The 15,673-nt window shown below is 40.1% G+C and overlaps 1 protein-coding gene across 1 annotated transcript in view; it reads left to right on the forward strand.

The window, feature by feature from the left end:
• Window positions 1-1,849: 1,849 nt before the first annotated feature.
• Window positions 1,850-15,673, forward strand: part of AFF3 (AF4/FMR2 family member 3) — a 462,049-nt gene continuing 448,225 nt past the window's right edge. Inside the window, 6 exon segments of the mRNA XM_032592770.1 lie at window positions 1,850-1,867; window positions 1,975-2,156; window positions 7,067-7,177; window positions 9,465-9,585; window positions 10,828-11,140; window positions 11,270-11,652. Coding sequence (XP_032448661.1) covers window positions 1,850-1,867; window positions 1,975-2,156; window positions 7,067-7,177; window positions 9,465-9,585; window positions 10,828-11,140; window positions 11,270-11,652 — 1,128 coding nt within the window.

The following is a 15,673-nucleotide window of genomic DNA, read 5'->3' on the forward strand; positions in this document are numbered from 1 at the left end:
TCAAAACAGGTCTCTTTCCCTCTCAGATAAATTAATAGGTCTATTATAGTGGTTGCCATTTGTGTTTCCTACATGGAAGACTCTAATGGTTGATCTGTCAGATTGCTTAGACATCAGAAGGTATTTGAGGACATGCATATCCCTTTAATTCTTCCTTTCCTTAAAGTTAGCTCTGTTTGTTTTCATTCTAGCCTGGGGCTAGTTCTGTACCTCACAGGTAAATTAATTCAGCTCAACAGATGGAAGTGGCTCAAGTTAACTCTTGCTCCTTTTCAGAAATCCCATTTCAACCAGATAGTGTATGTCATTGGTGGTTCTGGGAAGAAAAGAAGTTGAGCAGCTGGATTCAGGAAGAACAGGGGCCATTTTTTAATGGCTGATGTACAGGGTCTCAGGACTTTCTATGTCCAAAAGCCTGACCCAACTGATAGTAAGAAGTTATATAAAAGGACTTGGCCACCCTTCTGCCCTCTGATCACATCCATGACCCTGAGTGGCCACATAGAGATTGTATGGAAGGGCATCATGGTTAAAACACAGGCATGGTATGAAATATGACTCTTCCTTATAGATGGCATTAAAATTCCTAGGAGTGGAAGTTTAGAAACTTATACTGTACAGTGAAAATGAAAAGTAACGGTATTTTGTGGAGGAAAAGTAATTTATTGGCTCTGACATGAAAAGCCCTGGGAGTAAGCATCCTTCTAATAATGGACACCCATGATTGATGGCTGTTCTGTGCTGCTGCTGTCTAGAAGTGAGCTCTTTGAAATAGCATAGTAGGGACTTTGCAGGTGAGTCTCATTTGGTTAAGTTACTGCTGCTTTTGTGAAGCTCTGCTGCATCTTTATATTCTAACAAGGAGAAGATGGTAAATCAGAGTAATTGCTTCATCTCAAGGCACTTTTATATTGTAAAGGAAAAAGGTCCTGTTAAGAAACTCAGATTAACTTCTCTGTTTATCCTATATGGAAAGCCTCTTTGAAAGCTGCTTATCATACAACCTGCTGGTTTATTTATAATGGAACAATTCCATTAGAACCTGACACTTGTTCTCATGGCAGCAAGACTTAAGATCCCTCAGGAAAAGCATTTAACCCTTGGAAATGCAAAGCTGTCATTTATCTGTCATCTCTCTAAAAACTCACTGGAGGGTATTTACGAGAGAGATTTGGAACAGTTATCATTTCCACCGAGTTAGAAATGGAGTTAGGACTCACTAAATGGTCAGTAGAGAACAGATGAGCGTCCAGTACCGTAGTGCAGAAGCGGCTTGTCTTTGTTAGTGCCATTACAATGCACTAATTATGGTGTTCCACAATTTTTAAGTAATTCACTGTACAGAGTTCAGGGACTGGTGTATTAGTTAATTGCTAGTTGTAACTCATTTGAATTGCTTATCTCACTTATATTTTATAAGTTTTACAAGAGTTCTGAAAGTTGATGCTTATCAACCAAGGAAACTTAGCAGATCTTAGAAGAATGAACTCAAATTGTCATGATATGAAAATTAACACCCTTCTGCCTGGCAGTTACTAGCAAAAGATGGGGATACCATTTGTCAAAGTCTGTCAGTAAGTAGGTTCCCTGGGGAGCCAGTGGAGCATAGTCTAAGAATTCATTCTCTGGTGCCAGACTGCCTGGCTTCAGACCCCAACATTGTCGCTCACTGGCTATGGGACTTGTACAAGTTAGTTAAACTTAGAGCCTCATGTTTCTTCAGTGGTTGATGGGGATAATGTCTCTTGGGGTTTTGAAGACTACTCAGTGAAATAATGTATGTAAAGTGCTTCATGCAGTGGCTGCATGTAGTATTAAAGGGTAGTTGTTGTTATTAGCAAAATTTAATATGGGCCTGGTGGGTTTGGTAAGATGTTATAGATTATCCCAAAAGGATATTTTTCTTTGGAATATTTGTCGGCTACATTTGTCTGTGGGTATTCATTATTTTTGTGACTCCCTTCTCTTTCCTAGTTTCACCAAAGCTGTCGTATAGGACAAGTGATTACGGCACAAACCATCCTCAATTCTTCTCCCATTCTTGTAGAACAGATTGGCAGCCCTGAGGAAGAGATCTATAAATGCTCTCAAAGAGAGTCTCTGAATCACCTTTGTGATCAGAGACAAACAAGTAAGGTTGGACTGACCTTTTCAAGGTACCTATGGTAGAAATAATATTGCGGGTCATACTTACAAAGCTGATGGCAAATTAGTGGTGTAATGCTGTTGGGGAAAATGGAGGGAACAGGTGTGAGAACTGAAATTACTTGAGTCAAAAAGAAGCCTAGTATAAGTGAGCAGGGCAGAGTGATGTTGTTCAGGATTTAAGGGTTTATTGTATGCACCGTTGACCAGTCCTCTCTCCTCAGCAGATCTTTAACTGCCGACCTCCCACAATTCTCACCACCACTACCCTCTGCCACCCCACCCCACCCCTTCCCACCACCCTCCAGCCCATCTTCCCAGCACACCACCTCTACCACTCTTACCACCACCATCACCACCCTGCTCCCCATTACTGCTCCCTCAACACCCCATCCCTTCCCATTTCCCCCCACCCCTTCTTACTCCTATCACCCCGATCCACACCCCCATCATTATTATTACCACCCCCAACACCTCACCCCCTTCCTCTTCCCCCACAGCCCTTCTTACTACCACCGCCCCCACTACCCCCATCATCACCACCCCCACCCCCATTATCACCATCACCATCATTCCCCCACCACCTCATCATCACCACTCACCCCATTGTCACTACCACTACCACCATCACCCTTTCACCCCCTACCACCTCCTCATCACCACCCCAACCCCATCATCACCACCACTACCACCATCATCCTCCCCACCCCCCACCTCCTGGCGCCAGCACCACAGCTACAACAGTTCAAGGCCTTGAGGAACTCTCATTGGAGGATCCTTGCCTCTTCACCAAGCTCTGATTCTAACCCACCTTTTCTCTGACTTGCTTCTCTCACCTGCACACTCTCTGACTACCTTCCTGTCTTTCAGTCTCCCAGCTCTGTCTATAGATTAAGGAAGGAATTTGCAAGTATACTTCTGTAATCTTGCTTTTCTCTGACTTAAGGGATTACTAATCTTCTATCATTTACTTTATAAATAACAAGAGATGATAATTAGTTTGACTCATTAAGTGTAAAGCAGTTATTATTTTGCAGCATTTGATTAAGTTTCTTTAATTATGCACCGTTGTATATGCTACTGCTCCAAAGATCAGGAGAGTTTCTGTGAAACATTCTTCTCTCCACTTAATGCCTTTTCTTCTTCCTATTTGCCCCTGTGGCTGCCAGTGCACACCCCAGGGGCAGGTTAGCGTGTTTTCCAAGGACTTTAAGCGTCCCATGATTGAAAAGGTTGTCTTCTCTGTGGTCAGGGTGTTCAAGGCCAGCCCTGATACAAACTGTATTCTTCACTTTATCTACCCTTCATTTATTCACTCCAAACCAAACCTGCTTCAGGAAGGGATCAGATAAACTTATTTGGGGTAAGGTAGAAATGACAGAGTAGCAGTGGAGCAAACCAAACAAATGAAACTTTAAATGTGGAATTCCAGCTGGATAAAGAAGTAGGATGGTGTTGGGAGGGCAAGAGTCACCTCTTCCAAACCCTCTCAAAGGCCACTTAATAGTAATTTATGTACCTTGTACTTTTAAGCCCTTCTTCCCTTCACTGTCCTCCACCTGCCCTTTTCTCAAGAGCCAAGTCAAAGGAGTCTCTTTCAGGAAGCACTCCAGATTCCCTGTGCTCCCTTCTGCAGTGCCCTAGCCACATGATGTCAGCATTCTCTGCTTAGAATAGACCCCTGCCCAGCACTGAGTGTGGAGCCTGCATAAAATTCTCTCTCTCTCTCTCTCTCTCTCTCTCTCTCTCTCTCTCTCCCTCTGCCCCTCTCCCCCACTCATCCATGCTCCCTTTCTCTCTCTCTCTAAAAAAAAAAACCTTATAGAATGGGGCCCTTCCCTCTTCTCCCCCTTGTCTTCTGAACCATTAGCTTCTCAGCAGCAGGAAAGGCCAGTCACAGCCCTAATTGTCTCCCCTGCATCTAAAACCATGGCATTCAGGAAATGCTTTTGGACTGAAGTGAATTGTATTTCTGCTGTATGAAGAGGAGAATATTTTTTAACCATGGAGAACATGATAACTTTCTTCAGATCGGTGAGAGATTGTTCCCTCTCTTCCCCTTGAATGTACTTGTTTCCCAGACCGCAACTCTGGAGACATACCAGTAGGTAGGATAATGTTTTTTGTTTTTTTGTTTTTTTAAGAAGAAAACACTATGATGATTCCAGCCAAGGGGTGTAATTAGCTACATATCCCCTTGGCTGAAAGCCTCGTCCATGGGAAATGCAGTTTGTTTGCAGCAATTGTTCGAATGTGAACAGGCTGCATATGGATCAGTGCTACAGGGAAGAGAGTCAGTCCCTCCTGGCCAGCTGTGCCTTCTGGGTCAAACTTGAGCTCAGCAGAGGGGGCAGCTCCCCCAGCTCCAGCACCTTTCTCTCTAATAAGGCTGCAGAGACCAGAGCAGGCTGAAGAATGGGTAGGATCTGAGGAAAATGATGAGCAGCCTTTGCTGGCTTAATTTTGAGTCTATAATTTTTAAATTCACTCACCTGTCCTTTATTCCACTCTTCTGTATTACATGGATATCCTTTTGGCATGTGTACTGTGGAAAGAAACTGATTTTTGTCTTTTGTTTTTTGGGACTATAAAAAATTATAACAACCCAGCCTTTATTCCAGAATTCTCATTTTAGTTCTTTCTGAATGGAAAGTAGCTTCCCTATGTTTCATTGTCCTGTTTTGCTTTTGTGAGGGAAACATTCAGTGTTTTCTAATACTGGGCTTGTAGACATTAGGGTTTAGGAAGTGTGTCCACCTCTTGGCTTCCGGGTAGCCCCTCCTCTACAGATTGACATTGCTGTCCCTTCTACATGATGTCTTCTTTATGACATTGTTTTGGTGATTGAACTCTTATCCTGAGTCCCTTGATCTTTAAAAAAGGTAGCCTAGTAATAATATCTACCATCCTTGTCTTTCTCCAGGGGACATTGTAAGGATAATTAGGGGACATATGTGTGAAATGTTTTGAGCCCAGTGGAAGGGAGAAACTATCAGACACAAAGGTATTGCTATTATTCAGTTTTATACTGTTACCATATGATCAAGGATACATTAATTTTGTAAATGGTGATAATTTCATGTTTGGACTTCTATTCCTCCCTAATCAGCAAAATTGGCTTTGCCCTGAACCCTATACTTACCTCATTTTATAGATTAAAAACAAATAAGGGGCAATGATCAGAAATGTTTTTACTATGTTTTTCACCGGCTATTTTTTTTATTCTAAAAATAAGTTAGTCTTTTAAAGGTAGTTGATTAAAAAGCTTCATTTTCTGGGAATGTTATGCATTTGCGATATATAATAAATAATACTGTAGCAGTTGGCTGCCTCCACTTTCATACAAAATAAATAAATACATTTGGTGACATACATTTGAGGAATATGATTCTTACAATTTTCACAGAAATAAGGAATAACTTTACAGATGATAGAGATTTTACCATCTGCTAGTAACAACAACAATAACAAAACATAGCTCATGATACGAAGCTCTTACTGAGTCTAATGTATTTATTGGCATGCCAGGAATAAGAATTCTCTACAACTTTAGTCGACCATCCCCAGGGAAGATGACCTGACTTTCAGCATGTCAGGGGAAAGGTTCCTTTGCTTCTAAAGCAAATGACATGGGCTTTACATCGTTTGAATGGCAGAGGAGGGAAGAGGGATAAGTTTTAATGGTGAGAAATCAAGAGAAAAGCACTCTCCAGAATTGTAAGTACCTACAGAGATTTCACTGGTAATTAGTGGAATGGTGGACTTACTGTCAAGAAGATACTGTCTTTATGCGTTAAACATTTAGTGTTGACCAAAGAGATAAAATTTCAGACACTTAGAGAAAGATGGGGCATGTAAGTCCAGACTTTCTCTACAATGACATTTGCATTAAGCAGGTGACATTTTCCTAGGCCTGACATGACAGGTAAGGGTTGTGGTTCTAGTTAAGGATGAGGAACCAGGAGGGTCACCATTAGGAAGGGATAAATGTTCAGTGGAGGCTGGGGAAGAGAAACGAAAGGGAAAGCATTGAAGATGTATTAGCTCTCTTTTTGGGTTTCCTTTGCTCTCTTCCGGAGAAGGTGGGGATGATTGTCATTTTTGATCATTCTGGTTTCATCTGGTGGCATGGAGGATATTGCATGGCACAAGCATCATGGCTATCCTGTGAAAGATGGCCAGTGCATTTTTAAAAAACTGTTTATTTGTTTATTTTGAGAGTGAGGGGAAGGGCAGAGAGAGGGAGAGAGAGAAAGAGAGAGAAAGAGAGAGAATGAATCCCAAGCAGGCTCCATGTTATCAGCACAGAGCCTGATGTGAGGCTTAACCTCATGAACTATGAGAACATGCCCTAAGCTGAAATCAAGAGTCAGACAGAGACTCAACCGAGTCACCCACACACTCCAATGGCCAGTGCATTTTTGTTAGTAGACTATGTGTAGGTGGTCCTGAGCGTGTTCAGTCTTTCTTAGTAGTAGATGCTATAGGCTGGGTATGCAGGTAGAACCTCATTAGAGAACTTTAGCCAGCACTGGTGTGCATGTTGGAGTGCTTTTGGTTATCTTTAAATGGATTGGGGAATGAAGCAGGTTTAGTTAAAGAGGAGCAGCTTGCCTCTCACCTCCCAACTTCTCCATATTTTTAAGTGATTTTTACTCCCTGACCCTGGAAAATACAGTAAGTCTGATATCTGCCTAATTGATTTTTGCTTTCAGCCTAATGCTAAACATCTAAGCCATGTTGCAAAGTAGGCAGTGTTTATAAATTTGTTTTCATTGCTATATTCTATATCATCCCTCCTTTTTTTTTTGTCATGCCTCATATTTGGACCCTGATGTCCTGTGCCCTTTCCAATTGGCCTTCGGCAAAAATGCTGACAAACTCATACACATTCAGATACCAAGGGCTGATCAGGTTAAAGTGTTTCCCCTTCTTGTGGTGTCTACATTTTTTACAGGGGTGAAGACATCTTAAGCCAGAGGAATGACTCTCTAGTTGTGGAATTTCAGTCGTCAGCCAGCAGATGTAGGAGGTATTATTTTGGGTATTGGGCCTCTCAGAAGTCCTGAAATCATCCTAAATGACCACCTGCCTGCTCCATGTTACATAAGGCCACTTCATGCATCATACCAGTCTTGTGTGTTTGGTTGGTTTGACCTTGCCTGAGGGCAGCAAGCATGTTTATGGAAGTCTCTGTGCATGGAGTCCTGCATAGTTGGTGCTTTGCAGATACCTGTGTGTGCTGGAGAGGGGAAGAAGTACGGTGCATGGTATGCAAGCTTATTTTTCTGATTGCCAAATGCTGGTTTGGGTCCTAAAGTTAGCAAGTTCATAGTAAAACTCGATTTGTCCCCTTGGTTAAAGCTCACTTCATGCCCATCCACAGCATGAGTCATGTGTTGTCAGAGCAGTCTCCATTTGAAATCCATGGAATGTTTGTGAAAGCTGCAGTCTCATATTGCGAATGTCCACAAGCAGGGCAGAGCAACCATAGCCTCTTCTTTGAACTTGAAGCCTGGTTCTGTGAATAAGAGTGTCATTTTCATCTTATGCCTTCCTTACTCCAGTCACTATCACTATAGCCATCCAGAGAGTTCTTAGTGATCGCAATGTCAGAGCTGTGAGCCTCTCATTTGGTAAGGCTGTGGCTGCAGCCTCCGTTTATGTCAAGGTCACTGGTTGGACTCCCCAATCTAATAACTTTGGGTAACGTACGAAAGATGAATTAAAATGCTAATAGGTGATATGTTCTGGGTATTTTAACATTTCCTAATCTTAAATTTAAATGAAATTCCTTAGGTGTTCTCCCAGCCTTGCTGAAAGCATATTTAGCATTGCCCCTTAGCGAATTTAAAGTATATTCTATCCACCCGGGCAGAGCTAGAAGGATAAGCAATATGTATTTTATGATCATTTTATTTGTGTCCTCTATAGCTACATGACACAAATATTCTCTTATACTCAAGATAGCAATTCAGCTAAAACAAAACTAGACAAAACAGGATCTCACTCTTTCATATATTTCTATGAACCCACAGATCCTTTCATTATTAACAACATTTAAAAGCAATACATTGGAGTTTGGGCACCTAAAGCTATTCCAAAGCCATTTTGTAGATTACCTTCACGTTTAAACCTTACAACGCCATGAAACATCCCTGTTTTATAATGAAGACACTGGGGTGCAGAGAGGTTGTGTGGCTTTCCCATCATCATGTCGCTGGTTATGGGAGAACCACAGTCACAGTCACAGTGGTTGTCCTGGCTCCCAGCTCAGGCATCTGTGCATTAGATCAAGTGGGAGCTCTAAGCAGAACAAGGTCACTTAAAATGCTTCTGCTAGGAAATGAAGACAGTGCTCATTCTGAGGGACATGTCAGTTATGTTGTCTCCACTGAGCCAGATTTACTTTATGTACCAAGCTGAAAAAAACATGTGTATTTCCTTCCTTCAGTAAACGGGTCACTTCCTTATTATTAGTTGAATTAGCCCCTTTATTTCCTCCTTATGAGGGGGAAGGAACACTCCCTTAGTCCTCCCAGTTATCTGGTGTCTGGTCACTTCATAACTGTATTTTGGGAGAATAGATATTAATTTTCTTTAACAAAAAGGCTGAGATCCTTGATGACACACCATAATTCAATTTCTGTTCTCTCCCTTCGTTGCCTGCACCCCTTCCTCCTGGCACATTTTTCATAGTTAGGAGTGATAGTGTCAAATATATCAGAAGGAAGAATTGATTCAGTAGTAGTTTGACGACTTGACTGATTAGCAGAGATCAGAAGAAGGCTCATAACTGTGAAAACCACTGCAGCATGGAGTTTTAACAGCTCTTTAGGGAGCTAGTTAATGAAAGAATCACTACAGAAACACAGCCATGCAAAAAAAAAAAAAAAAAAAAAAAAAAAGAAAGAAAGACAAGAACAGAAGCATTCCCATATAACACTCAGAGGCTATGTCTTAAGAGGAAATATGCTCATAATTTCTATTTACACATCACTGTAATTACTGTCTGCCTTAAGATTACTTTCAGTCTTCTCCTGTCAAAATTGCTTAGATATTTCCTGTTTTACGTATCAGGCAGAGAGGTCTAGTACTGGTTGGAACTTGTCCTAAGGATTTTCTTTTGCTCCTGAAGAATGTAATTATCAGACACCCAAGCTCATACTGCTTGATTAGACTGGCTTTAATCTGATCCATGTTCTTATCATCACCATTTGTCCATGACCCAGACTTCTGTACTCAGGGGAATGTTTGACTGGGCTTTAGCCTTTAACTTTTTCCTGTGTGGTTGTTCTCTTTTCTTTCTCCTGATGCAGCGTCTATGAACCAGATAGAAATGTGTTACGGAGGAAAGAACGAGAAAGAAGAAATCAGGAAACTCAGCAGGATGATGGTGCATTTAATTCGAGTTACTCCCTTTTCAGTGAACCCTACAAGGTAGATGGTTTTCTGTTGTTCATCTTCACCTTCACTTGTACCTCTGCTTTCAGTCTGTATTGGAAGAGTCGACCAACCAAACTTCAGCTGGCTCTCTGCCTGGTCAGCCCAGGAAGACAGCTCAGCCGCTCAAAATGAGGTCTTCTCAGATCACAGATCTTGGTGTTGAGTTCACACGACTTGACTGCCTGCTCCCTCAGTAAAATATAACTTTTGCTTAATAGTGAGAGCTGTTTGCTGTGATTTTTATCAATAGTATAGACTTCATTTCTGCATTGATTTTCAAAGTCAATGCCACTTGTTATGTTTTTTTTCTCAGCTATTAGGAAATATAAAGAGGTTTGGTAACATTTGCCACACATGGGTCATGCTGCAATCAGGGTACCTGATAGGGTGATGAGAAAAAAGCTGCTGGATTGCTTCTCATTTATACCAAAGGTCAGAGATACAGCTTCTCTTCCAAGATGAAAGGTCTTCCAAGATTTCACTAATATCTGAGGCTGCACAGAACTATGGATAGTTTAGGCTGGTGGCTTCTTGCACATTTAGCCCCATGTTCATTTTAAGCTTTACTCTGACTTCTTTTGCCTGTCCCTCTGGGTTTCTGACAAGAATAATTATATATTTAGAAATTGGCAGCAGAACAATTTGAGCCAAATTTGAATTTTCAAGAAAAGCTTCCAAAGGGACTATAAAAAAGAAAAGAAAACCTAATCCTGGAAAGTCTTAATTGAGACTGTTTTGTGCAGCTACAGTGGTAAATTTTCTGATTTCCTTAGCTGTAGCACACCACCAAGGATAGATTCCTTTTTGATGTAGTCTAAGGCTCTTAACAGCTTCCTGGTTCTGGCATGATACAGAGTGTGGATGGACTTCTTCAGCAAAGGACAGGTTTTTTTTTTTTATGTTTATTCATTTTTGAAAGACCGAGACAGAGCACAAGCAGGGGTGGGGTGGAGAGAGAGGGGGACACAGAATCTGAAGCAGGCTCCAGGCTCTGAGCTGTCAGCACAGAGCCCAACGCGGGGCTCGAACTCACGAACTGTGAGATCATGACCTGAGCCGAAGTCGCTCAACTGACTGAGCCACCCAGGCGCCCCAGCAAAGGACAGTTTTGATGTCATCCCCCAACTCTTATTCTGAATGTGACAAGCCTACTGTGATCAATAATGGCACCTCTCCGTTGTTTCCTGTGTTTCTGTTGTCTCTAACAAGAGGGTACGTGTGTTTCTCTTTCTCCAGACGAACAAGGGAGATGAGCTCTCCAACCGGATCCAGAATACTTTAGGCAATTACGATGAAATGAAAGACTTTTTAACTGATAGATCTAATCAGAGTCATCTCGTTGGCGTTCCCAAACCTGGGGTTCCTCAGGCTCCTGTGAACAAGATCGATGAACATTTTGTTGCAGATTCAAGAGCCCAGACCCAGCCCTCATCTGTCTGTAGCACTGCATCTTCCACACCAGCAGCTGTCCCCGTGCAGCAGAGTAAGAGGGGCACCATGGGCTGGCAGAAGGCTGGGCACCCACCATCAGATGGCCAACAGAGAGCAAGTAAGCACGGACCCAGGTTGCTTGATTTGAACAGATCTGCTAACCCAAAGAACCATAATAAAAAACCTAACCACTCTGTGTCGAGCCCCTCATCCTCATCTTCCTCTTCTTCTTCTTCTTCCAACTCAGCACAAGGCTCTCTCAGGACCTTGCTTGGAGATGGTGTTGGCAGACAGCAGCCACGAGCCAAGCAAGTGTGCAATGTAGAGGTGGGTCTTCAGACCCAGGAAAGGCCACCTGCTATGGCAGCCAAGCACAGCAGCAGCGGACACTGTGTTCAGAACTTTCCTCCATCCCTGGCTTCAAAACCCAGCCTGGTTCAGCAGAAACCAACTGCATATGTGCGGCCGATGGACGGCCAAGATCAGGCTCCTGATGAGTCTCCAAAGCTTAAGTCATCCACAGAAACCAGTGTGCACTGTACGTCATACAGGGGAGTCCCGGCCACCAAGCCAGAGTCCACCAGAGCCAAGGCCAAGCTGTCCAAGTTCAGCATCCCCAAGCAAGGAGAGGTAAGTTTTCTCAATACCACCTACATACATCTGAGCAGTTCTAAGTGACCACTGGACGATTACAAATTAAACTCCCATGTTTCTTTATTTCAGTGTATGAACAACTCCATATGGTAGGATTTGTAGCAATCACTAAAGGAGGATGTACACATAAATAATGGTTTCCTATCAACTTTCTCAAATTGATTATCACCAAATTATTTTTAAGTTCCAATACATGCAGTTATGTGTCTACATTCATTCAGGAAAGGAATGTCTCCTTCAATATAGTTCAAGGGATTTTTTTTGTATTGTTAATGAGTCAGTGTTGACACAGATACTATATATTAGAAATGAAAGTATTGTAAAGGCTATATATAAAGAGGTTAATTTTTATGTAAAAGAGTTCAGAAGTTTGACGCTTTTGTCAGTTTTGGAATGTTCCAGCACAGACTTCACAAAGTAAACCTCATAATGATTTTTAAAGTAACTTTAAATGACTCAATATTGAGGGGCACCTGGGTGGCTCGGTTGGTGGAGTATCTGACTCTTGATATCAGGTCTTCATCTCAGGGTTGTGACTTCGAGCCCCGTGTTGGACATGAAGCCTACTTAAAAAAAAGACTTAATATTAAGTATGGTGCATATTCAAATGTATCAAAGTCTTGTCCATATTATAATATTTAAAATCCAGGTTAATTGATTTGAATCAAGTAAGAACTCTCCTTGTCCTATAAAAATGATCTTAGGTTATATGAAGAGAATGAAATCTTTTAGTTCAGATTCTTCTGGTTTGTATCTTGAATTTATTTATTTGAAATTATTTATTTATTTATTTATCTTGAAAGTATTTATTTATTGCATTATAAAATATGTATATTGGATGTATAGAATATTAGAATTCAAAAAGGCAAATCACATAATCACAGGGGTAGCAGAGAAGCCATGATTACTCACTTGAACAGTAAATCTGGATGGAAAATGAAGTTTTGTTTTAAAGAACCACATTTCAGACTATATTACAAATTGATGACAGTTGTCAAGAGCACATGAAAAAGTATGCCTGCGCATTTTTTTTTATTTTGTTTTGCTGTGATGTGGTATATTAACAAACATAAAATGTGAATTCTGGAGCATTGGATTTAAGAACTGTCCATTTTTTTTTTTCTTTTTGACACAGTCATTTTTAAAGATGGAGTAACACTGCAGAATATTCTGTATATTTTAATTTGATTTAATAACCAAATGAAACACGAATGATTTGATGTTTCTTGTTGGGAGTCTGACAAGGCTGAAGTTAATCATTTCTGAGCTGAGCTATCACTTCAGAAAGCACCATGCACCAGTTGGGAGATCAGCATATTACCCTTGAAGGAGAAGATATATATTTTTTTACTCTAAGGTGTTTATACAGGTTCTAAAGAAGAAATTAAGTGACATGTATACTAGTAACTCCTTTTAATTATTCATTTATGATGGATCCCATAAAGTATTCTTAGGAATTAATAGAAGCAACACATAATTTCTGCAAGCATTTATGTTTTTAAAAGTTTGTAAGAAACACACATTAATATCACTTTACAAAATGAATTTATCAAGCCCTTTGATTTTTGTTGTCATCAAATGACCTGGCAAATTAAACATGGCTTATCCTTGAACAGAGGTGGCTGCAACCACCAGGAATCCTTTATAATTGTAATCCCAATTGATTCCCTGTTAAAATGATTTTTATGTGCCAAAGAAACTTCAAATTTATTAGGTGGTAATTTATTTATTTACTTTGTAACTCAATGAGTTGATAAAGCCCTGGTTAAAAGCCAGTTTTTGATAGCCAGTATAATCCTATGAAGATAACTATACAGTTTTCATTAGGCTTTGGGTATGTCATTAATAACATGGACACTTTCAGGACGCCCTTCCAAGACCCCAGATTGGGAATGACACATTGTACTACGGTTCAGTAATCACAGAAAGAGGGAAATGCCTAGGATAGAAAGTCATACCAGGAGAAATTAGAGCTTTTAAAAAGGAAGTGTTTCATTTCCCCCATGTAATGACATTGAGCCAGTCAGCTTGCTTCCTTCCTAACATTCTATACTGAATACTCTAAAGAGGCCAATCAAGCGTGGTTAGGAAAAGGTAAGAAGTGTCATTCGTAAAACAAAGTTTTAATTGGTGGATTTGGTTTTTTTGTTTTTGGTATGAAAGATGTATAGTCCTTATTTTAGCAAAAAACTTTGCATATTATGGAAAATATGATAATTTGAATTTTGCAACACTTGTGTGTTTAATCAGTCTATTATAATAAGAAAATGAATCTTTCCCAGTTAGCAGCAGAATAGTATCTATAAGTTACATTTTCCATCTTTCAGACTCAAAGAGTTTTTTTGTTTGTTTGTTTTAACAGTACTCCGAGAGACCCTTTTATATATACCCTTTTGCAGGTATATCATTATTTATAGGACATCTCTATAAAATCCATAATCATAGCACAGAAACTGAAGAATTTTATCAGCTAATCAGTTTGTACTTTTATGGGGATATTTGCCTTTATTTTCTGGAGAGAATAAAACAAATGTGGCAAACAAGAAATATTAATGCCTATTTTTTTTATGCACATAGTACCTATATAAAAATGTTCTCTTGATAGTACTGACATTAATTTTCAATGAGGTAAGGAATGCATTATCTTAGGGAAATTTACAGAGGCAGTGACCTGAAAGGAACTTTCCTGATTTGACTATACTTTCCCAGGGCATTAGGTGTAGAATAAGACTTATGCCTGTGTGAAGGTTTTGGGGGCTGAAAGGAAGTGTTAGGTAAAAATGACGTAAAGACAAGGGAGATGCAAATATAGCTGTATGGCATTGTGTAGGTACAGTCCTCATAAGAAATCAAATCAATGACTAGGTGTAATGTGATGTGAGAAAATGAAAAAAAAAATCTAAGATGTGATCTCTATGTGCAAGAAATTTACATGAATTGAATAAATTAGACTCCAGCACTTAGCTTTTAATTTGCAATTTCTCTCACGTACAGTCCAAACTAAATTTAAAATTGGCCTTCTAGTCCTAGAAAATTTCCTCACCTTCATAATCCTTGTGGTAGAAAACTATTCAATGTTATTTTAAAAAATTGAGAATTTGTGAATCTCTTTTGCCTGATTTTACACTTCATGAAATTTTTCATTCTTTTTCTTACAACATCTGCACTCTATCTGCTGCCATGGCGAATTATTTGTTATAATTCTTTAGTCTTCAATAATAGGTAATTAGTGTGGAAAAATTCAGTGCAATTTGATGTGGAAGTTAAAGACCTCAAGGGAGTTCCCTAACTGATACACCTGTCTCTTGGCTGGTTTTCCCCAGCACAGTTTTGTGTTTAATGAAAAACATATTTTTGTTGTTATAGCTGAATTTTTGATTCTTGATGCCATCCCTCATTAAGTGAGCCTTCCCTGGAGTGCCACTTGGAAGGGTGACTAGCGTTAGGTGAGGGACATAAGAAATGACTGCAGCATGTGTTCTAGAACATTCTTGGGTAGGGCACACTAAATCTTGTTTGCAGTTGAAGAAAATTTTTTGTTTCACATACACACACAAAATTGATGTTTTGCCCTTTACATGCCCCAGACACTGGGGACTGTTAACCTAGGAGTAGATATAGGTTTTGTGGGACCTAAAATAAATACTGTCTTGGGAGTTTTCGTTAGGAAAAAAGGAGTAGAAAAATTATCTTATGCTTGAAATTTTTACAAAAACATGCTTTAACTCATTGCTAGAGCCCTTCCTGGGGCCTTGGAGGAATGTTCACTTAAGAGGCCCTGAAGCTAGCTCATGCGTCATTAGCTTCATGCTGTATCTATCCGTCACTCATGGAATAATACAAAATTATTAAAATGATAATTTTAGATTTGAAAAGAGTACTTTATATTGGCCTCAAACTTGGTAGAATTTAAAAATACATATGTATATGCTAGGTGATACAGGAAGACAGAAATGGGACAATCCTATAAAAAAAGCCTAATATGCAGTGCCACTGA

Source organism: Lynx canadensis, chromosome A3, assembly GCF_007474595.2.
Source record: "Lynx canadensis isolate LIC74 chromosome A3, mLynCan4.pri.v2, whole genome shotgun sequence".
Classification (NCBI taxonomy): Eukaryota; Metazoa; Chordata; class Mammalia; order Carnivora; family Felidae; genus Lynx; species Lynx canadensis.